The 25794-nt window shown below is 39.3% G+C and overlaps 1 protein-coding gene across 2 annotated transcripts in view; it reads right to left on the bottom strand.

Annotated features, from left to right (window-relative positions):
* LOC124554199 (zinc finger protein 708-like) overlaps nt 1-25794 on the bottom strand; it is a 119144-nt gene that overhangs the window by 56317 nt on the left and 37033 nt on the right. For both annotated transcript variants that reach the window (XM_047128265.1, XM_047128266.1), the window contains exons 5-6: nt 25215-25277; nt 20893-20955 (exon numbers count right to left, since the gene is read on the bottom strand). In XM_047128265.1, coding sequence (XP_046984221.1) covers nt 20893-20955; nt 25215-25277 — 126 coding nt within the window. The remainder of the gene's footprint in view (nt 1-20892; nt 20956-25214; nt 25278-25794) is intronic.

Raw genomic sequence — 25794 nt, 5'->3', positions numbered from 1 at the left:
AGTGACATCTGATTTCTTGTGTGGCCCAAGGTCTATGTAATGTTAAAAGCTGATAACTTGGTTGCAAGTTGATAAGAGCAATGAATGATATTCTCCAAGCTGTCAGTTATACTATTTATGCAGCACAATTTCATTTCTCATATTTGATAACTGTGATGTTTATATCTCACATATTCTGTGCTGTGTTTGGATGACAAGAGGCAAACTAAGGGGACAACATGGTGATTTGCATCTTTAAAAATTTAAGTGCCACATTTGGCAGTTTTCATGTCTATAAATACTTGTCTATATATACTTGTGTTTCCTGAAGATGTGCACATGTTTCAACTGGAAATACTGTGAGGAACATTTCTGTGCTAACAGAACGACCCACAAAAAGATGTTGACTATAGAGTTCTTTTTAACCAGTATCTATTAGTGACCTGTTTGAACAAGACATTATATGGCAAAATGTTCTGTGCTGGGAGTCGAAACAAATATGAATCCTTACAGCTGAAAACCACAGAGAAGTATTAAAAAACATAACGATTTGTGTCTTGTAGTTTGCTGTGTACATGCCACAACTTGAAATGACATGATGGACTCTTTTGTGCCAGACTAGGGTTTGAACCAAGACATGCACTATTTGGGAAGACCTGGAGTTCAGAGTCTTAGGGAAAGAAAGAACAGTAGAACTAATACATCTGAAAACATTCAAACCCAATGAAAGAAGAGATCTGAGATTTGATTCCAGTCCAGCACCAATATTGTCAACATCTCATATTGATATACAGCAAGAGATAAGTGCCCTGGAACCTTAGATGAACACTGACTCATTAAAATAAACAAACAATAAATAATTAGGTAAATAAACCTCTTGTGGAAGGAAGCTTACTGGTGACAGAGTCTCAACCTGGTATGATATCCACTCTCTCTCTCGCGCCCCAATCTACACTGACTCTCCTCCAGCAGGTAGCAAATAGATATCACATTTAATGTGGATATCATACTACAGAGCAAACTAAATTGTTCAACTGGAGTTACCAGATATGAAGAGTGTCTGTTTGTGTTTGCTAACAATGGTTGCCTGATGTGTGAATCGAACCCAGACCTTTGGCATATACAGCTAGAATTATTCCAATAGACAACCAACATTCATAGAGCATTGCTTTATGACTGAATCATAAAGAAGGATGTGCCACACTAAAAGGATTTTGATTTACTGGAGGTTCATTACGACCTGTTCCAAACATCCATTTCATTGTCCATCCACACAATATTCATTAGGTTCCTCGACTACCCAGTTCGTGCTTTTGGATTTACTTTGTAATCACTGTTATAAAATCGCATAACAGACAGCAACACAAATTGGCAACAAGGTAGGAAACGGACATTTCTGCTGCTGTACAGATGCATGTATTTATGGTTTACTGATAAATATGGCATAGTGTAAAGCCAAAGGCTAGATATTGAGCCCAACAATCTTTTTTGTTTCTAAACCGCATTTTCTCACACAGAGGATTCATTGTGATGATCATATAAGTCTGTAATCCATCAGGAAAAAAAAAACCCTAAAAACTTTATAATTGTATGACCCACCCTATGAGGGTTCTGTACAAAATCAAATTACTATGATGATGATGATGATGATGATGATAATATTGGGTGACTCAATGACCCAGTGCAAGTCTTTCTATTGGACATCACTTAGGGAGCTTGTGTGTCCCTAAACTAAACCAGTCACCCAGTTGGGCAATTGAGAGTTACAGTTTAATGTGGAATCCAAACTCTTTATGTCTTTGATATATGAAGGCTAGCTTAAAAAGAAGACTGAAAAATTGGTGATCTAGCTGAGAATCAATCCTATGACTTTTCAGTTTCCATGCGCATGCCTTACCACAAGACCATGAGGACTGATATGTATACAGAGTATTCATTTATACGATGTGTTGAGCGAGTTTTTGAGTATCAAAATGTGTGATACATATGGCAATATCTTCTGATTGCTTTGACTTAGTACCTTAAATTTTTTTCACTGCCAAGGTACCATAGATTTAGTATTTAACAAATTTCAATTCAATTCCGCTGCCCATTCCTGAAAAAAAAGCGTTAACGGATGGATGGATGGATGGATGGATGGATGGATGGATGGACGGACGGACGGACAGACAGACAGACAGACAGACAGCAACAAAAAATAGAGAAAATCAATTTAAAGAAATAACAGAAAACAAAAATCATGATGGTCAGACAGGGATTTTAACCACTGTTCATCAACGTCATAAACAGAAAATATTTTTTGGCCCTAACAAAGCAAAATAAGCATAGGTCAGTATGAGTGTTCAAAATCTAATACTATTAATCTAGTGGCAAAAAGATGACGATTAGTGTGTTTAGAGCTGCATCCCAGGCATCTCCATTGCTACTGGCCTATGTTTCAATAACTGAGATAGTTTGTGGTAGCAACATATGGAAGGTGTTGCCAATCTGCATTTTGCTGATTTCACAGAATGACCTGTACAGGAGTTTGGCTGAAAAGTGGTCACTATTGCACTATTTATTTGGATCTAGCTTCCTCAAATGGTTTTCTTTCTCACTCCTTATCAAGCAACAACAAAAAATTTCTTTATGGGTGAAAATGTGTTTTAAGCTTGGACTGGCAATATCTTTATCTCGAATGCAGCAGCTTTCTAAAGATTTGGAATCCAAAAATTGCCTCACAACCATCTGACTTTGTTAATGGGGGTAGGGGGATTGATGATTAATTTGTCTCGCATGTTTTTTTTGTTATATTCAATACACCAATGGGGAACACTATCAAAATTACACTTTACTGTAATACAATTGAATTATAATTTACCATGAGACATTCATGAAGGAAGTCTAACTTAATAAAACAGATACTATTTGCAACACAAGACTACTCAAAACATCACACATTAGCAAGACATTACACACTTTTGAGCCTGATATGATCTGCATTTAGTGATGTCCCTTGTCCTACCCAAAAAACATTTTGGGAATACCACAAAAATATATAAACCTCACAGTGAGAGGAGACCCACCAACAAATCCATTTAAGTTATTCAATGCCACACATAATCAACTGACTTTTGGACTCACAAAAACCACAAGAAGTGTGTTGGTATAAGGAGAAAAATACGCTAATGAGCCAAAACATTATGGATACCTTCTTAATCGCTTATCTGCCTCTCTTTCGAATAGTATACATCACTGATTCTGCATACCAGACATCCAACAGTTTGGTGGTAGGTTTGTGGGCATATACGGCATTAGATGTCTATGCACAGGACACATAATTCACGTAAACAATGGGCAGTTGATTTGCGTATATGGTATGGCACCCAACTGTCACCCAGATAGGTTTCACATTATTTACATCAGGTAAATTTGGTCACTGAGAAATCAACGTGAGTTCACTATAAAGCTCCTCAAACCACTGTACTACGGATCTGGCTCTCAGACATGGACAATCATACTTCTGAAAGACTATATCAACATGAGGGTAGACATCAAGCATGAAAGGATGCAGGTAAGTCATAGCTGTCAGTGTGTCTTCGATTACTACCAAAGATCCCACGCAACTGCAGGAGAATGTCTCCCACAACATAACACTGCTCTCACCAGCCTGCATCCATGGCATGCTGCATGTTTCAAGCCATCATTCACCCCGATGATGACATCCTCAGAGATGATCACTGACCTAATGTAGCAAAAATGTGATTCAACTGAAGAGCTGACATGTTTCTACTGATCAATGATTGAATCCTGATGGTTGCATATATATGGGAATGCACCATGGGTACATCGATTGTTAGCCACTTTTACCATTCTGCTTGAATAGTCTTACTGAGTTCCCTACTATGCATCACTCAAAGTTTACTTTTCAGCCAAGCCGGCCGGAGTGGCCAAGCGGTTCTAGGCGCTACTGTCTGGAACCGCGCGACCGCTACAGTCGCAGGTTCGAATCCTGCCTCGGGCATGGATGTGTGTGATGTCCTTACGTTAGTTAGGTTTAAGTAGTTCTAAGTTCAAGGGGACTTATGACCTCAGCAGTTGAGTACCATAGTGCTCAGAGCCATTTTTTCAGCCAAAGATGGGGAATCAGTAGGTGGCCCACCACAATTAACCTCAGTGAATTCCACTGCATGAGGTAAGCTCTTTTGTTGTGCTTATAGCAATCCTCCTTACTCCCTCTCAGTTCAACAGAGGGTGAAACTTAAGTGGGAAGCTTCAGCCCACTGTTTCTGGACGAGGTGGTGGCTGGATAGGATGCTGATGACAAAGCTGTGACAAAATTAGCCATGAGATGTTCCATGAGAACTGATGGATCTGTACAAAGACTACCTGTAAGGGCAAGACCCGGAATGGAAGACTGCAGTTGACAACATTGGAGGGGGCGGAGTGTAGCACACACCCAAGACGAAGGAAGGAAAGAACTTAGGAGGGAGATGAAGTGTTTCCAACAAAACTACTAGCTCTGTTTTATTAGGTAATGGGGTTTGGCAGAAGACATTTAAAGGTAATAAGATCAGTCGAGGACATGTGCCACCTAAAATGTTGCAAGGTGCAATGACAATCATGGATGTCAGTGTCAATGTCCCTGCTCCACTATGAAACTAGCCAACAGCAAATGGGGCCTGTGGAGTGGGGAATGGCAATGCCAGTAGTGTGAATTATCTTATTGGTCAGATCTCAACCACTTCATCAATACAATCTGACAAGGAAAGTGTGAGCACGACCTGGGAGGCATACAGAGGCCAATCTGCATGATGGAATGCCCAGTGGGGTAACATGACCAGTGAGAGCCAGAAAGGGAATGAGAGAATGAAACAGAAATGATCACTATTGCAGAGGTCATCATGTGGGCCCAGTGCAAGGAAGGAAGAAGGGTAGGGGAAGTGAGCAAAAAATCAATGGCAGAGAAAATGCCATACACCGCACTAGAGTGAGTAGGCGAACAGTCATTAAGAAGGCACAGGTTGCAGTCTGCAAGAAATTTAAATTTGTCAGTGATGAGCCCCTGACTATATGAGAAAAGGTGACGGGCAATAAGTCCCCCAAGAATGTGGAAGAGAGGGGAGAGTTGCTGAAGGAGAGTAGTTAGCGGTGCAGATGTCGGCTGCTTGTCAGGAGGGAGATAGAGATTGTAAACCACGAATGCAGAGTCCAAGGGGACCAGACAGCAACTGCTTCCAGTGTGGTACAAAGAGGGATCGGTGTATTAACAACATTTGTATGGACCAATGTGCAAACGTTCCTGGAAGCCCTCAGAAGGCTGGCCCAGTTCAGACAGAAAGAACAGAACCCATGAAAGGTTGATGAGTAAGCATTAGTAAAATGAGATTCCTGAAGAACAACACAAACTGCCAAGTAAAAGGAAATAAGGGATTGCAACTCCGGTATGTGACCATAGGATCCATTACAGTTCTATTGAATAAACAAGGAAAGGGATCAAAATGGGAAGCTAATGGGGTGGATTCAATCACGCCACTGGGACACTATCCATCACCAACGAGGACGAGCTGACAGCCACAAATGGTACTGGGAGGGGTGTAGGGTTGTCCTAGAAATTATGTTTCTGCTTCTCTTCCTTAGCACGAGAAGGGCAAAGCACAGAGGGGGAGCAGGCTTCTGCAAGATCTGGAACCAAAAGACAGCAGGCAACCTTGTGGTGCACAGACTGTGGGTCTCTCTCTCTCTCTCTCTCCCTGAGAAGCGCCAGGGGGAGGAGGTCCTGGGAAAGAGCCCCATCACCAGTCAGTGCCACTTCTCTGGCTGAGAAAGGGGATAGGCACCCAGAGGGGAGGACATGGGAACCACAGGGGAGGGTGAGAGGAGGGGAGTGAGACTGGGGTAAGGAGGAGAGGAAAGGACATAACAGGCAAAGTTAGATGTCATCAACACAGGATGAAGTTGTTCATATTTCTGACAAGGCTCAGTGTAGTATAAATGATCAAGGGACTTATACTCCTGATCTTCTTTTCCTTCTTATAAACCTTGGAATCTGATGAGCGTGGAGAGTAATGGTCATGACAGTTAACACACAAACATGGCAGAACACAAGGCTCCCTCCTCACATATGGAGAGGCAGTAGCACAGGTATCATAACTATGATCCCTATACTGACAGGGAGCTCAGCCACATGGGTACATAACATCCCACCCCATGAGCTGGCTACATGCACTGGTGACATAGCAGGGTTGGGGGGGGGGGGCTATGGCAGGGAAGGAAGAGCAGAAGGAAGGGGGAGATGAATCAACATTGTAGATGCTAGGGAGGAATTTCTTCCTCAAATGGCTCATATTACAGAGGGAAAATTTAAAAGTGGGGGTCATACTCCACAGGGAAACCAAAAATGCCAAAATGTAAGGGTGAAAAGGAAACAGTACGGGGAACAAAAACCAGAAGGAATACAGGAAACCAGGTGGATAGCCAGGTCAACATAAGTAAGAACACAAAGAGAGGGGAAGGAGGAGCAGAGAGGGAAGGAGGGGAATTAGGCAGGAAATGCAGCCCAGGAAGGAAGAATGGGATACAATAGCTCGAGTTCCCATGTGTGTCGCATATCAACTCACGAAAGAGCTGTGAGTCCCCTGGGGGGAATTGTGACAATATAATGGAGGGAGTTGTGTGTAGGGGTAGGGTGTGGTGGTAAGAACTGATGAGTGAGACCAAGCTTTGAATATGGACGGACGTCAAAGTAGGAGCAAGTTGCAGTAGTTATGTAGAGTTATGCACTTACTGGATTAGCAAAGAAAATTGCATCAAACCAATCTTTGGACAAAGACTACAACTGCAAAAACATATGCAAAATTCTGTAATTAAGCTTTTTTTTACCTTTACTCTCCTGGTTAATTTGATGCAGCTCCTCTACAGCTTTTTCCCTCTGTAGCTCTTCTAGTGCCATGACAATTATTTCTTACTGTCCTAACATGTGTTCTGTCATCCTGTTTTGCCTAATATTTTCCAAGTATTCATTTTGTCATTATTTCTGCAGCGCAGGTTTCCATTTCTTATCAGTCAATTTTCATCATTCTTCTGAAAAACTGCATCTTAAATGTATCAACTTTCTTCTTTTCAGGTTTTTAAATGAAAATATAACTGTGTCATAAATATCGTCAAAAGTGAAAGTTTCTGTCCAAAGTTTTAGAATAATCCATTCCAATAATAAGAATACATTAGGCATTTGTCTGATATGATAAAACATTGAGGAGCAGCCAGTGTCTTTGCTTTCATCAGTTTGTTTAGAGCTTTTGCAAAAAGCCACTAACTCGTCAAGCAAGGCAGTGCGCCAAAAGTGAGGTGTAGATGGGATTGAGTCACTACAAAAATGTATTACACTCTTGGGAACTTTCACACAGGACATGCTAACTTACAGTAAAATTCAGAACTTTCAAAGATGGGTGGCAGTGAACTGATTATCAAATTGTGATGCATAGAACATGTGCATAACCATCATTTCACTTGTGCACCACATGATTAGGTTTTTTATGCAAATTATGTATGGAATTAACAGGGCCTGTATTTGGCCTAAACAACACAAGCCAGAAATTGTGGCACCAAGCAGAGGGGAGTGCCAGGATGCCAAAACTGTAAGATTTCTCTACAGGATGTATCACTATCAGTAGCAGTAACTTGCAACATTTGTATACTATGCATATCACAATTAGTAGCAACAATTAACAGGGGTGATAATATATGAGGGAAACAGGAGAGAAGAGGACACCATATAAGTTGCTTATATGTAAGAATGCTCTTGAACTGGCTTGGAATTAACAAAATACCTGTAGTAACCAAGTTGCTCCTGTACAAAAATGAAGAGTTTCATGCATCTCTGCAATTAGTTCTGACTATTAACCAATATAACATTGGCTCTCAGCTTTCACGGGGCACATAACAGTACTTTCAGAGGAGTTTGAGCACATTCTGCATGTCTTCAGAAGATTTAATTAAAATTAAATGAAATTAAATTTAGGGACAAACTGCATCACACTCATAATGTTGAGAACTATTTCATGTAGTAGTCTGTCTTTAGCACTTACATTATGTTAATTCTCATATGAAGTATCTGATACTCCAGAGGCTTTGCTAGTATGAAAAATCAGGAATTAATACAAAAAGCAAACATTGCCACCTGTGAAGGATTCTGTAGAAACTTCACCCCACACTCAGGTTGTCTGACCTTACTAGTATTTTAGCTTCCCTCCATCTGAAATGCACCACATTTTGACACAATCATTCATCATATGTACTTTCACTGTCAAAGTGACATCAGTGATTATGTTGTAATCCCTCCAAATATATGATACTATTCATTATTTATATGATTGCAGAATGAATGGCAGGTTTGCTTAGTGAAGACAAATTTCAGGTATTACAGACAATACTGTCTGCATTTTATGTTCCTTTTTACATGTGTTGATGGCAGTTGCTTCTCCCTTCACATTAGCAGAAGCTTGAATCAAATTTGCCACACACACACACACACACACACACACACACACACACACACACACACACACACAAACTTGGTCCATCAATTTGAGTGTTTTTAAGTCCACTTCACTTTCTTCATTTGAAAGGTTATATCATACCACTGGAAGAATATGTTCCAAAACATAATGTCGCAAAACACTGCACATAGAAAGGGGATTTTCCATTCCTCATCCCTCAGGTTCTGTTAATGATAAAAAGGTAGGTTCAAGTGTTTTGGACAGCCATAGGGACCATTTGTATACCCAACAGAAGGATTATCTCAGTGTGACTATCATCCAGTACATGGTCAAAGTATAAATATTACATACTTCCTCCGGCTTAAGCAAATGGAGCAAACTGGTTTGTTCTTTTTGAATTCGATGGGTCTTCAGTGGGCTTCATGGGACTTGTGGAGGCACCATTAGATCATGGGCAGTTCTACAGGAAACCCCACAAATGTTTTTTTTTTTTAAACATTTTTCTGTTGTCACCATACCAAAACCCAGCAAATTTTTATGATATACTCTTAAGAACCCAATGTCTAACGCCCTTTTAACTTTTCTTGACACTTTTGTCTGTTTTCAAGATGTAGAGGTTCAAAGATATCCCACTTGTACATGTAAAATCCCCTGTTGGGCGAACATGTAGTTTATAAAGTGATACAGCATGGAGAAATATGCTGTAAAGTGTTTCCAGTACCATCTGAGAACCCCATGTTGTAGTGCTGAAACACATGCCAAAATTTTTTGGATATAAAATATGGTCTGAAGTGCAAAATTAGTTTTACATTGTTTCAGTTTCATGTAGGTAAACCATCTAAATTTTACTGAACAATACATGGGTTTTTCATATGGTTACATGCCCTGATGCAGCAGGGGAAAGAATGTAACTAATGAAAAAACGCTGCTATTGGAGCACAAAAAATGCTAATATTTTCCTGTTTATGTAAAATATACTGAAAAGTTGCCTTATCCTACCTTCCCTACCACTTCTAAAAATTTTCTGAAAAATTCTGGCTTGCTAACATATTCACACTTTTTATGCTGTGCGAAGAGACAGTGTCACTGGGAAACAGAAGAGTAACAAATACTGGAACATAGTAGACAAAAATTGTGGTACAGAAAGGGTGAAGGAAAGAACAGCAGTGTGAGAAAAAGATACCAACACAATGGCAGTGGAACATAGTTGACAGTAACAGAACAGTGCCAAGGAATGACCGGAGACAGTACCAGACAAGGAGAAATTGGAAGTGGGTGACACCCAGTGATAATGAGAGACAGTCAATAGCTCAAGTGGAGGTGGTGAGGGGTGAGGGGGGGGGGGGGGCGGGGAGGAGAGAGAGAGAGAGAGAGAGAGAGAGAGAGAGAGAGAGAGGTGGGGGGGGGGGGTGTAGTAGTAGGAAAGAACACATGAAACTGTGGCTGTAAGACAGGAGACAGTGACAGACACAAAAAGGGAAGTATAGTGAGATGGGCTGAAAGAGTGATAGAGATTGAGTAAATAGGACTGGATGTGTGCTTAAATGACTTACTGTGATAAGCTAGTGGGTGTGAGTGAATTGCAGGTAGCGGAACTTGTGGGAGTGAGAGGTGACTTGCATGTTAAAAAGAGCACAAATATGTTAGCAAGCAAAAATTTTTGGTAACATTTTTGAAACTACTGAGGAAGATAGAATGATGCTACTGATACCCCACTTTTTAGTTAGAGTCTTTTAAATAAATAGAATAATACTAAATTTTTTGGTTCCAACAAGAGCACTTTTTTGCTGATAAGTCCATAATGACCAAAAGAATAAAAAGTGTCATCTCCTCATAATGATTACTGATGGGAAATGAAATGAAATGATCTGGTATGTCAGCTTCTTCGTTTGACAGAAAAAATACTTACGACATCTACTGAAGAGCACTGCCATATAGTATTTCCCCTTTTCTTTATTTGTGATGTTTCAATTACAGTCTGTGAGGCTAGATATTATTCATAATTATGCCTTACATCCAAATTGTATTTTGGCTGCCAGTGAAGGTAGTAGCAGCCAGCATTGGCACATCATCTACAGGCAGGCGTCCAAGTGTTAATCAGCGCAGCATGTCAGCTGAGCAAACATATCCCTCCTATCACTAGTGGAGAATTTGCAACATTTGGCAACTACATGACGATCAACTTACATCATGGTGTGGTTCACTATAGTCCTGTTAAATTCACTTGCAATTCTGTTGTCATTTCCAACAAATAATCTGAAGGATTCTCTCTTAAAGTGTAACATTGGGGTGTCAAGTTCATTGTTTGATTCCCAGAAGGTCATTCCACACAGAATCTATAACCTATATTTAACACTACTAATTATTTCTGTTAATCAAAATATCACAGCGAGAACACACAGTTAGCCATACTGAGTGGTTGCCTAAATGGTAACATGGCCACTTCATACAGAGAATACTACATTAGCTATAGGTCCTAATAGCATGAGAGGCCCAAGCATTTTGCCTGCCTTTTTACATAATCTGTTACTGAGAAATAAGCTTCCTGACTGAAAACCATTAAGGACATCTTCACTTTACCAACTTAGGTCTCATCCCAGTATCAATGTAGTACCCACTAGATACAAATGCGAAAAATTTAAGAAACTGTGACATTGCATCCTTGTTAAAACATATTTTTCTCCCACAAGTTTTTTGTGAATAGAGAATTCAGTTGGTTGTGTGTGGCATTGAATAATCTGTTAACTGGATTTGTGGGTCTACTCTCACTGCAAGGTTTATATGTTTTTGTGGTAATCCCAAAATTCTTGTTCGGTAGGACAAGAGACTCCACTAGGAAGTTCACAAGTGCATAGTAACTTGCTAATGTGTGATGTTTTGGGTAGTGTCATGTTGCAAACAGTATTCCTTTTTTTAAGCTAGATTTTTGTCATAAGAATATCCTGACAAATTGCCACTTATTCGTATTAGCACAGACCATATTCCATAGTGTTTCTCATTGGTTTATTGAATATAACAGAAAAACAACAGAGACAAATTAATAATCAACACTATACACAGTTTCCTTAGTCAATTTTTGTATGTTGCAAGAACAATGTGTCCCACTTGTTCAAACATATGCAAAATATGATGGACACATGCTCTGGGATGCAGTTCATTACACAAAAAATGATATTTGTGCCACTATCTGCATAACACCACATTTTGAAGGCTCACATTTTTCCTTTTTCTTTTCTTTTTTTCTTTTTAGGGCCAACCAATGGGTAGAAATACTGAATTAAAGTTTATGTGAAATACTGATGTCTGTGGTCCCTGTGCAGTGTAATTAATTCAAGCTTCTAAGTTAATGCAATCAAAACAAATGGCCATACGCATAACATATTTTGATACAAACTCACTCATCAAATCATTTACATGCATATACATGTCAGTCCTGGTGGTCTAGTGGTAAAACATGTGCCTGGAAACTGGGAGGTTGTGGGAACAATTTTTTATCAGATCACTTAGTTTTCAGTCTTCCTTTTAATCCACCCTTCACATTTCAAAGCTGTGAGGAGTAACCAGAAACAGCACACACACTTTGGATTCTATGTTAAACTGTAAATCTTCTTTCCCTAGCTGGATACCTGGGGTAGGTTAAGGATATGCATGCCATCAAAGTGGTGTCTAACATAAGACTGGCCTTAAGCCAAACAAAAATCATCATCATCATTGTCATTATCATCACCACCACCATCTATAAACACAATTTAATTTTTTACAGAACCCTTGGAGGGCAGTCATACTCGCACTTATCCAACTTTTTGGTGAATTTGTCCTTGAGGACTACATATTTCAATAATCTTCACATAATATGCTGCACGATAAAAGGTCACTACACCCGTATCTATTTAATTATACAAGATGAAAAGTGGTTTAAAAATGTAAAGATGTGAGAATGCTCAATATCTGGCTGTGTGTTTACATGTGGCATATTTATTATGAGACCATAAATACACCTGAGTAAAAAATTAAAGCAACAAACAGAAATTTTGCAAGGTTGCATTTATTTTGCTATAAAACAATAAAAACAGGTAATTGTAAAGTAGAAATGATGTAAAGAATACAGAACATAATCAACTGCAACATGCATAATGGTAGACAAACATGTTCTTAATTTTTTTCCAACTTAACAGACTTGCAATACACACATTCTGACAACTGGTTAACATGCTCAGTAAAGGGTGTGACCACTTCTGGCAGCAGTACAGGCCTGACAATGGTGGAGTGCACTGTGAATGATGTCATCACTCTTATGTTGAGGCAATAATGCTCATTCTTCCTGCATAGCTGCTTGTAAGTCTTGGTGAGTGGTTGGTGGATGCTGATGTGATGCAACCCATCTCCATAATGCATCCCAGACATGCTCTAATAAGATTCAAATTGGGAGAGTGAACAGGCCATGGCATGTCTGCAGTATGTTCCATTTCCAGAAAAAAATCAGCCACCCATGCTCTATAACATCGAGCAATATTGTCCATCAATATGAGGTCTTGGCCCACAGTGCTGCCCAACAACCATGCATTAGATCCCAAGATTTCCTCACTGTACTTGACAGCAGTTAAATCCTGGTGATTCACCTGTACAATTTCATGAAGAAGTATCTGAGTGATCAACATAATCCCTGCCTACACATTAGGAATCTTCCTTGATATTGGCCTCTTTACACAATGTTTCAGTCCCAAAATCGTATTCCACATTCCCTCCAGATGCAAGTCTATTGAAAATCACTCTCCAGAGCAAATTGGGGCTCATTTGTGAGAAGAACAGTAGCCCATCGTTCAACCATCCAGGTGGCATGTTGACAGCTCCACTCTAGAGGTTCCCTTCTATGAAGGCATACCAGAGGTAAACAGACAGCAGGTCTCCAACAATAAAGGCCACTCTGCTGAAGGCTTCTGTAAATCATTTGCCTTGAAACAACATGTCCATGGGATACTGCAAGGTCAGATGTCAATTGCAAAGCAGATTAAAGTGGTACCATCATGCCCTTACAGCCAAATAACAGTTCACTCTTTCAAATGTCACACATACTTGGCCCTGTCCTCGTCTCCAGGACATGGTTTTGGTCTCTATAGCCTGTCACCTCATCCAAGAAACAACAGAACGATTCACATTGAGCCATCGGATCACATCAGTTTGCGACTCTCCTGCTTCCATTCTTCCTATGGCCCTCCACAGCACAGTGTCTGTAGAGGTGTTCTCTGTGTCATACTGCACCATCTATGACTGTGTACACAGTAATTGTGTATGTGGGACTACCTTGCAGACACCACCCTGCTTCACAGGTGACTTGATGTCATTGCTGACATGGTTGTCTGTTGATTGGAATGCCATCTTCCATGCAGAACATGATTGTACTGGCATCTATTGACAGTCTGCATGATTATGTCATGAATTAGACACAGTATGGGGAAGTAGCAGTTGTTGCTTTAAGTTAGGACACCAGTGTAAATACATCAGCATAGGTTCAACATATCCAGCAGGAATTTGAGCATGCTAGTGTTTTGCCAGTGCATGCAACTGGCTGTTATGTGATTTTACTTATGTGATTAAAAAATAAAGTAAAAATAGGCACAGTGCAGCTAAGACAGCTAGTCAATATCAATGTGGACAAACAACGAAATGAATGTATCTGAGAGGTTGTAAAGAACCTCCAGTATGGATCACCCTTCATTATAATGCCATGATAAACAACGCTCTGTAAATGTTGGTTGTCTGTTGGAATGACTGTAGCTACATGTGCTTAAGGTCTGGGCTCAATTCCTACATCAGACAACCATTTTTAGCAAGCAGATACAGACCCTCTACACATCTCGTAATGCAAGCTGAACAACAGAGTTGCACAGTGGTTGCAAATCCACATAAAACATGATGTCCCTTCGCTACCTACTTCAGGACGGTCAGTATAGATTGGGACTTGACAGAGGCACAACCCACACCAGGTAACAGCTGATGCCAGTTTGGTTTCTTACATGTGAGATTTCTTTCTATTAATGAGCCAATCATCATCTGAAGTAACAAGACACTTATCTCTTATTATATAGTAATATTAGATGTTGATGCTGGACTGGGATCTGTTGGGTGAGATGATGCAGTTACACTGTTTCATTGTTTCCCCAAGATTCCGAACTCTCAAATGTCTCGACAAAGAGTGTGTTTGTCAGTTCAAATCCTAATCTGGCACAAAACTTTCCATCATGTCATTTTAAGTTGAAGCATGTGCACACGAAACTACAAGTCACGAATGGTTTAGATTTTTATTAATATCTCGCCATGCGTTTTCAACTTTAAGGACTGGTACCGGTTTCAACTCCCAGACAGACATACAGATTTTGTCATATAATTTCATGTTCAAACAGGCCAATAGTACATCCTGGTTACAAAGAACTCTATAATCAATATCTCTTAATGAGTGGTCAAGAACGATGTGCAAGTTTCAACTCCCACCCAGCACAGAAATTTTTCTCACATTATTTTCAGTTGAAACATGTGCGCATCATAAAGAAATAAATAGATTTTTAAAGTCTACTGATGGCTAGAAAACTATCACGATAGGTACCTTGTTCAAAGTTTTTCATCTCAGCATTTCAGTTTGTCATCTCTCAATTTTTTATACCTAACATTTGATTGTGCTTGGTTAACAATCTGATTAGATGCTTGGTTTGAATCCCCATCCAACACACAACTATATGCTGTGTCACTTCAAGTTTAAACAAGTGCACAGTTGGGTACTTGTGACTGAAACCTTCTTAATACTTTTCTCTGTTAGTTAACAGAAACAATAGTTGCTGGATGCAGTCCTTGGTTCCAGTCCAGTGTAAAAATGTTCGTAACATGATTTCATGTTGAAACTTTCCTTTTAAAATATCATTTATTGTTATATGTTTTATTTTAGAAGTGAAATGGCTGTATCATCTCTAGTCACGTATTTTCTGATAACTGCATTACTGCAACAATAATTTGCATATGAAATAGATAACCATACAGACCAGTTATATCTTGTGGTCTCTTGTAGTACCAATTTTGTATAGTCAAATGACTGTAAAACAGAATGAGAGCGGAGAACTTTTAGTAGAGTTGCACTATGTGGGTTGCACACAAATTATGCGAAATGCAATTCAGATTATTCCAATACTTTTGAGCATGGTAGTACATGCAAAAATCCACATACACTAGTGTAATCATCCGGTGCGAGACTGTACTCCAAAGCTATAAAGTTTTGTTTACATAATCGAAAATGAGTGTACAGGAAATGTTCTATAAACATAAACTAGGCTCAGAAAACTTATCACATACTGGCCACCTAGTTAACAATATTTCTAAATTCTACTGCTTCATGAAAAAATAATGTAATATGCACAATAATCCATCTAACATTATAAAACTTAGCTATTCTAATAGGCCTTTTTTAAGAAGTCAGTCATTGAGGTTACATTTGTCTGTACAATAGTCATTTTTAGTCATTTTACACAGCACAGCTCAAGTAAGATATATGTCACAAGTTAACAGCCTTGTTTAGAGGAGTTTGGGTGCATTCCACTGATTTGCAAATTAGTCTAAATCAATCCACATTTGCTGAACAACTTAAGTGATACTTGGCTGTTTCTGTGTATGAACCTATCAAGATTATACTATTTCTACAATAGTAGCTCTGCACAGAACACCAGCTTTCTAAGCTAACACACACAATTTATTTACTACCTGTTTCTGTTATTATGTCAGTGACTTCAAGATGGTGACTTTGTCAAAACTGGTTTTTGATAAATAAATACAGTTTGTGGTGCAAGGTACTTCGTGCACCAATCACTTATCCCCCTTCCCTGCTCCAATCGCGAATGGCGTGTGGGAAGAATGACCATCAGTAAGACTCCGCATTGACTCTAATACCTCAAATTTTCTCAATGTCGTCATTCTGTGAGATATATGTGGGAGGAAGTAAAATGTTGTCACACTCTTCCCAAAAATACTCTCACAAAATATCAATAGCAAACCTCTCTGTTATGAACAACAGCTCTCTTGTGGTGTGTGCCACTCAACTTTGTTGAGAATCTCTGTAACACTGTAGTGCCAACCAAATGATCCTGTGATGAAATGTGATACTTTTCATTGGATGTTCTCTATCTCTTCTATTGCTCCTACCTTCTTTCATGGATAAGTTACATTAAGATTTTTTCCTATCAATCTCAGTCTGGCATCTGTTTTCCCCACTATTTGTTTTATGTGCTCATCCCACTTACGATCACTCTGGATAGTTACTTCTAGGGAATTTATGGTAGATGCAGTTTCCTGCAGAATGAGATTTTCACTCTGCAGCAGAGTGTGTGCTGATATGAAACTTCCTGGCAGATTAAAACTGTGTGCCAGACCGAGACTCGAACTCGGGATCTTTGCCTTTCATGGGCAAGTGCTCTACCATCTGAGCTACCCAAGCACGACTCATGCCCCATGTGAAGTTTGAAAAGTAGGAGACAAGATACTGCCAGAAGTAAAGCTGTGAGGAAGGGGTGTGAGTTGTGCTTGGGTAGCTCAGACGGTAGAGCACTTGCCCACAAAAGGCAAAGGTCCCGAGTTCAAGTCTCAGTCCAGCACACAGTTTTAATCTGCCAGGAAGTTTTATATCAGCACACACTCCACTGCAGAGTGAAATTCTCATTCTGGAAACATTCCCCAGGCTGTGGCTAAGCCATGTCTCCACAACACCCTTTCTTGCAGGAGTGCTAGATCTGCATGGTTCGCAGGAGAGCTTCTGTGAAGTTTGGAAGGTAGGAGATGAGATACTGGCAGAAGTAAAGCTGTGAGGTCAGGGCATGAGTCATGCTTGGGAAGCTCAGACAGTAGAGCAGTTGCCCGCGAAAGGCATAGGTCCGGAACACAGTTTTAATCTGCCACAAAGTTTCACTGTTTCCAGCAGTTCATCAACAATAGTGTAGTTTTACAGTGGTGGATTTCTTTTCCTACTTATGTACAATATGTTACATTTTTTCATGTTCAGGGTTGATTACCATAACCTGCATCATTCATCAATCCTCTGTTGGCTGTATTGCAAATTGTTACTATCTTCTGGCATAGACAACTGCATCATCTGCAAACACACTAACACTCCCAATACTTTCTACTATATCATTTATATACATTGTAAACAGCAACAGTTCTATCACACTTCATTCTCAGTCATAATTATTTACTGCTTTGATATGTTCACTTTAGATGCAAGGTTAAACAATAATTTGAATATATATTACAAGAAGATTAACAAAGTTATTTACTTACACTGTAATCACAAATGGGAAATTCACTGCCCATGTTGTTGTTGTTGTCGTGGTCTTCAGTCCTGAGACTGGTTTGATGCAGCTCTCCATGCTACTCTATCCTGTGCAAGCTTCTTCATCTCCCAGTACCTACTGCAACCTACATCCTTCTGAATCTGCTTAGTGTATTCATCTCTTGGTCTCCCTCTACGATTTTTACCCTCCACGCTGCCCTCCAATGCTAAATTTGTGATCCCTTGATGCCTCAAAACATGTCCTACCAACCGATCCCTTCTTCTAGTCAAGTTGTGCCACAAACTTCTCTTCTCCCCAATCCTATTCAATACCTCCCCATTAGTTACGTGATCTACCCACCTTATCTTCAGCATTCTTCTGTAGCACCACATTTCAAAAGCTTCTATTCTCTTCTTGTCCAAACTGGTTATCGTCCATGTTTCACTTCCATACATGGCTACACTCCATACAAATACTTTCAGAAACGACTTCCTGACACTTAAATCTATACTGTGATATATACTATATACTATATACTCTGATATATACTATATTAACAAATTTCTCTTCTTCAGAAACGATTTCCTTGCCATTGCCAGTCTACATTTTATATTCTCTCTACTTCGACCATCATCAGTTATTTTGCTCCCCGAATAGCAGAACTCCTTTACTACTTTAAGTGTCTCATTTCCTAATCTAATCCCCTCAGCATCACCCGATTTAATTTGACTACATTCCATTATCCTCGTTTTGCTGTTGTTGATGTTCATCTTATATCCTCCTTTCAAGACACTGACCATTCCGTTTAACTGCTCTTCCAAGTCCTTTGCTGTCTCTGACAGAATTAGAATGTCATCGGCGAACCTCAAAGTTTTTACTTCTTCTCCATGAATTTTAATACCTACTCCAAATTTTTCTTTTGTTTCCTTTACTGCTTGCTCAATATACAGATTGAATAACATCGGGGACAGGCTGCAAACCTGTCTCACTCCCTTCCCAACCGCTGCTTCCCTTTCATGCCCCTCAACTCTTATAACTGCCATCTGGTTTCTGTACAAATTGTAAATAGCCTTTCGCTCCCTGTATTTTACCCCTGCCACCTTCAGAATTTGAAAGAGAGTATTCCAGTTAACGTTGTCAAAAGCTTTCTCTAAGTCTACAAATGCTAGAAACGTAGGTTTGCCTTTTCTTAATCTTTCTTCTAAGATAAGTCGTAAGGTTAGTATTGCCTCACGTGTTCCAACATTTCTACGGAATCCAAACTGATCTTCCCCGAGGTCCGCTTCTACCAGTTTTTCCATTCGTCTGTAAAGAATTCACGTTAGTATTTTGCAGCTGTGACTTATTAAACTGATAGTTCGGTAATTTTCACATCTGTCAACACCTGCTTTCTTTGGAATTGGAATTATTATATTCTTCTTGAAGTCTGTGGGTATTTCGTCTGTCTCATACATCTTGCTCACCAGATGGTACAGTTTTGTCATGACTGGCTCTCCCAAGGCCATCAGTAGTTCTAATGGAATGTTGTCTACTCCCGGGGCCTTGTTTCGACTCAGGTCTTTGAGTGCTCTGTCAAACTCTTCACGCAGTATCTTATCTCCCATTTCATCTTCATCCAAATCCTCTTCCATTTCCATAATATTGTCCTGAAGTACATCGTCCTTGTATAAACCCTCTATATACTCCTTCCACCTTCCTGCCTTCCCTTCTTTGCTTAGAACTGGGTTGCCATCTGAGCTCTTGATATTCATACAAGTGGTTCTCTTCTCTCCAAAGGTCTCTTTAATTTTCCTGTAGGCAGTATCTATCTTACCCCTAGTGAGACAAGCCTCTACATCCTTACATTTGTCCTCTAACCATTCCTGCTTAGCCATTTTGCACTTCCTGTCGATCTCATTTTTGAGACGTTTGTATTCCTTTTTGCCTGCTTCATTTACTGCATTTTTATATTTTCTACTTTCATCAATTAAATTCAATATTTCCTCTGTCACCCAAGGATTTCTACTAGCCCTCGTCTTTTTACCTACTTGATTCTCTGCTGCCTTCACTACTTCATTCCTCAAAGCTACCCATTCTTCTTCTACTGTATTTCTTTCCCCCGTTCCTGTCAATTGTTCCCTTATGCTCTCCCTGAAACTCTCTACAACATCTGGTTCTTTCAGTTTATCCAGATCCCATCTCCTTAAATTCCCACCTTTTTGCAGTTTCTTCAGTTTCAATCTGCAGTTCATAACCAATAGATTGTGGTCAGAATCCACATCTGACCCTGGAAATGTCTTACAATTTAAAAGCTGGTTCCTAAATCTCTGTCTTACTATTATATAATCTATCTGATACCTTTTAGTATCTCCAGGATTTTTCCAGGTATACAACCTTCTTTTATGATTCTTGAACCAAGTGTTAGCTATGATTAAGTTATGCTCTGTGCAAAATTCTACAAGGCGGCTTCCTCTTTCATTTCTTCCCCCCAATCCATATTCACCTACTATGTTTCCTTCTCTCCCTTTTCCTACTGACGAATTCCAGTCACCCATGACTATTAAATTTCCGTCTCCCTTCACTACCTGAATAATTTCTTTTATATCGTCATACATTTCATCAATTTCTTCATTATCTGCAGAGCTAGTTGGCATATAAACTTGTACTACTGTAGTAGACATGGGCTTTGTGTCTATCTTGGCCACAATAATGTGTTCACTATGCTGTTTGTAGTAGCTAACCCGCACTCCTATTTTTTTATTCATTATTAAACCTACTCCTGCATTACCCCTATTTGATTTTGTATTTATAACCCTGTAATCACCTGACCAAAAGTCTTGTTCCTCCTGCCACCGAACTTCACTAATTCCCACTATATCTAACTTTAACCTATCCATTTCCCTTTCTAAATTTTCTAACCTACCTGCCCATAAAAACTTATATTTTCTGCGAGCTCTACCAGCACACACATCACAAGTACATTTGAGGTTTCAACAGTGTCAAATAATGTCACTCAGTCATCATCAACTGTTTCATATTTCTCCTCTTTAATGTAATATTCACTATGTAGAGAACTATCTGGCAGCATAAAGTTGTAATAAAAGAAAGATGATATACTCAGTTCAAATAGCTAAAAGGGATGAATGGGTTACCTGATAATCTGCCACGCTCAGTGGGTCACATTCATCGAGACAATCATTCTCAGATGCCGAATCCTACACCAATTGAAGAACAGTAATAGAAAAATAAAAATACAATGAATTAAGTATACTGAATTACCTACAATGGTTTTCAACACAAAAGAGAAAAGGAAGCTAGCCTCACTATTAGTTTGTTTGTAACTGCTCCATAGTCTACATGGGAAATTAATGATGTAATATTGTATAAACTATGATTTGAAGAAGCATCTCAATTAACTGTGGATGGTATGTTACAGACAGATTACATTGCTGCAAGCACATATTGACATAGCATAACCATGTGTTTTGCAATAAATAACATTAGTTCCAGCAAAAGGTGGCTTGTCCATGCAAGACTTCCAAGAGGACCTCAGTAAGCATCACAAATTAATTCCAATCCTAATATACTCGTCTTGTCCTGCAATTCATTGATCTTTCGATCAAGTTGCTCGAGCATGTCCTGTTCCCTATTCAAGGAGAATGCCTCCATATCACAAATACATGTCGACCAGTGGCATAACTGGGCCTGCAGCCACCCCCTCTGTTTAGGAGTCACATTGCTCCCCTGGAGAAACATAACATTTCGGAGCTAGTCCTCAACTCCCCCACTAATCAAACTTATGGTGTCACTAACTTGCCCTATGACCTCCCCAGAACTTGCAAGCAGGTTATGCGATGCCCCACACAATTTAGCAATTAATTCGGACACCCCACCCTGTATGTGTTGCTTCCAAATCCAGAGTTCATAAATCAATTGATCCTTTTTAACAGACCGAGCCCCAGGCAATCACGTTGCCCTATGATGATGGAAATCACCGAAATATAACAATCAGGAATTATCACAAACAGCAACACTTGGCAAATAGAGGGATCAACAGCAAATGCAAAAGAGTGAAGCAGTTAGTTTAAAGTCCCCCCACTGATCAAAGGAGAACAATCAGTCTCTGCTACCATCTGATTGTACTCTTTCTACGAGGTCAAACTATTCTCCCAACCAGTTTCAATAACAAGTGACAAACAAACAGTTATCTTTAACGGTAATGATAAGGGAAAGGATTAATTTGCCCCAATGCTTCATTTTAGATTTTGCATTTATTGTCACACCTTTCAGTGTAAACCACAGAACAAGCACTTGTATCAATGAGAGAACATTTGCACTTGTAATATTTGCTATATAACTTAAGAATGCATAAACAATAGGAATCTAAAATTAGTCCTTTTTAACAAATATCTTTAAGACCCTAAACAATAAAGATCAACAGTTAATACAGTCCCATAAACTTGAGCAAGGATCACCTTTTCAGTCTCTGAATGAAGTCAGTAGGTGATATAGGGGACAATCAGACATACATTAAATGTTACACTATTAAGGACGATCACTCATTAAGAATTACAACCACAAATTAAAGAAGATTCGTTTAAAGCAATTAACATCAATAGCAAATAATTAAGTCATGTCTCAGCAAATTTATCAAAACCAAATCTTTCAGTTCTATAACAATGTTGGATCATGGAATACGCTGGATTGCCGACACAGAAGCTTAAATTTTATCAAACAGCAATTTCTCCAGGCCTAGAACTATCTTAATAGTGTACAAGACTTACGTTATCCAGAACTATTCTAATATGCCTTTCTTCGGCATAACGGTGGAGTAGATAATTAACCTCTTATTTCATTCTCCTGGAACATTGAGCTGCAATAGACACTAGGGCAACTCTTACCCCAGTGTGGCTCGGGAAAGAGGATGGCTCCACCAGGAGGAGGAAACATTTGCCCGAACTGGAAAGGGTACTCGTCTAACACAAGCCACTAGGTTGGACAAAGACCAGTTGGCGATTTTTAATCATTAACAAAAGCTTGCTGGCCAGCGAACAAAATTTACAGAGGCAAAGGAAGCTTTATTGGTGCTCACAAGAGCTGATAACTTCTGCAAATGAGATTCCAGCAGAACTACCACTGTAGTATCAATATGGGACTTTGGAGCTGAGGAGAGCAAGTCAATAATGGTCTCTACCCAACAGGCCCAACATTTCAGACAGACCGAGCAACTGACATCAGTCATGGCTAGGCAAATTACCAAATAAAAACTCTAGCACTGCTTTAAATATAATTCAATAGAACACTTAAATGACACCAGGACTAAGCTCCTTAACACAAGAATATATACACAATAACGACCAAAGTTAAATATGCCTACATACTAAACACAACAGATATTGGCAAACATCAACATAATCTAGCTTTTCAGACATCCATCAAATTAATTGACTTTACCTCTCCGCCAGACAGTACAAGGATATTTAACATTTTACAATATGCTATCCAAACAGTGACCTATGCCGTCCATGGGAAAACAACGGTTTGCAGAAGGACCATAGCCAAAAATTTTTTCTTTTTTATTTTATTTTATTTATTTATGTACTTATTTATTGTTCCGTGGGACCAAATTAAGGAGAAGTCTCCATGGTCATGGAACGAGTCAATACATGAAATTATAACACGATATAAGAAACAGATAAAATGAAATATAAATAAAAAAAAAACATATTCAGGTGACAAGTCGTAAGTTTAAATAAAGAAAATCAACAATGTAATACTGGAATTTGTTTAATTTTTTAGCTCTTCCAGGAGCTCCTCGACAGAATAGAAAGAGTGAGCCATGAGGAAACTCTTCAGTTTAGACTTAAAAGAGTTTGGGCTGCTGCTAAGATTTTTGAGTTCTTGTCGTAGCTTATTGAAAATGGATGCAGCAGAATACTGCACTCTTTTCTGCACAAGAGTCAAGGAAGTGCATTCCATATGCAGACTGTTTCTTTACAATGTGTGCCTTAAGTCAGTATGGTGTACAAATGCACGATCATGTAAGGGGGCAGTAACACACGCGCAAGGTAATTTCCGATTACAAACTCAAAGCAGAGAAACGTTGCCCCACAATTATTAATAGCTCCCACAACACTGGGAGATTGGCCCTGCCAGACGATGACTGTTGCACTAACTAGAAGAAAAATCTTACTTTCAGTGACGACACCACCTTCTGGAGGTTATTGGCAGCAGCAGATAGACTTCATAGCTTCCCCAACCCATGAATGGAAACCAAATGTTGTCCACAGATATACGGACTCTTGTTTCCTCATGCCCCGAGTTTTTGGACCCATCCAGACTTAGTATAGAGGGACCGAGCGTCCCACTGCAGAACGGTCGTCCAGGGCTGAACACTCAACTGCCTCCTCCGCCCTGGGCACAGCACACAGCGCCTCCTCCCAGTGGGCGCACTCGCAGAGGCTCCACAACGCCCTCTAGGAAAGCACGGAAACTCCAAACAGGAGTAAACCAAGGGAGAAACAGGAACTGTGGTAAATGACACGGTTCACATACCCAGCAAGGTATAAGAAGACAAAGAGCTGAATGTGGCCTCCAAACAACACTGCACTTGCCATTTCTCATCTATACAAATCATTCCCCAAGCTTAAAGCAGAAATAAGTTGAAAAGAAAACACAGGATTAAATGAGGATTGAAGCACAGACCTTTGGATTTGTAGTGTGACACCTTCGAACAATGTGACATGTCTATTCATCATCAATTTTTGATGTATGCAGGGATTGGCCAGAAATGAAAGTTACAGAAGTAGGAGTTGCAGATCGCCAAGAGCTTAGAAAGAATAGTATTTTTGGCATAGGCTGAGCAAGGCATGAGCCATCTATGTTAGTTTGGTTTCCAGGCATTGGTTGGCACTTTGAAAAGAGTACGGAATGGTAATCTGAAAGTCATGGGGTCAAGATCCTATGCAGAAATTTATTTCTTTTTGTTTTTAATTTTATGCCAAGCTCTATATCTCCCACAAATTTTGACAAACTTGGTGATGATGAGTAGGTGCAGCCCTGCACCCCCACTGTTCACTGAGTCTGACTGTAATTGGCTCTGTAGGTGAGTTGAGAGTTTCTGTTGTCTCAAACAAGTTTGGACTATTTCACAAAAGAACTTCAAAGCTAAGGGTACAGTGAGGGCACACATATGGTCAGAACTTGGGTTCAGTTGTTCCAGAAAGCAAAAATTTAAATTTCACCTAAAGATCTTAAGTGTAATAAGCCTGCCCATTTATCTGTGATCTGTCATGTACATAATATAAGAATATGCCACATGCAGTTGAATGTGTGTTTCTCTATAAATACTACTACTTCCCTCTCACAAATTCCAAGATCCACTATGTGCAATCAGCCTAAAACTAGACCACAGATAGTTATATTTCTGAGAAAATAAATATTTACTAGACCTTAATGTATACAAGCAACTTACCTCTTCTTTCTTAACTCTGATAGGATCATATTCAGTACTGATGAACTCTTCATATACTTCAATCTGTAACAAACAAAGAACATACAAGCTGAGTATCATTGCTCATGTGGTATATGCACACACTAAATTCATGAAGCGAGGAAACTTTTAGATAAAGTATAAAATATGACTCAAGATTAAAGATTTTTGTCAATGTAAAAAAATTTGTTTTTTCATTTATTCATTCATTTACTCACTCACATACAACATTTTGTAAAGCCCTACATGAAGGTAAGTTTTGAGAGGTGAGAAAAATGGCAAGACACACACTAACAACATGAACAGGCCAGGACAGGTGATATCTGTAAAGTACACTAACAACCTAATATCACTTGTGCTAGTCCACACACATTGATAACAATAGATATTACTTTTACATTACCTGATTTGTATATGCATATTATGTATATAAAAATATTCCACCTAGCATGTAAGAAATGTGAGACACGTGAAATACTCTAACAATTCAGGAAGAATGTAATAATTCCAACTCCCAAGAAGGCAGGTGCTGACAGATGGGAATATTACTGAACTGTAAGTT

This window comes from Schistocerca americana, chromosome 11 (genome assembly GCF_021461395.2).
Source record: "Schistocerca americana isolate TAMUIC-IGC-003095 chromosome 11, iqSchAmer2.1, whole genome shotgun sequence".
In the NCBI taxonomy this organism is placed as follows: Eukaryota; Metazoa; Arthropoda; class Insecta; order Orthoptera; family Acrididae; genus Schistocerca; species Schistocerca americana.
The sequence above is the reverse complement of the archived record's forward strand: the minus strand, read 5'-3'. Positions and strand labels throughout refer to the sequence as shown.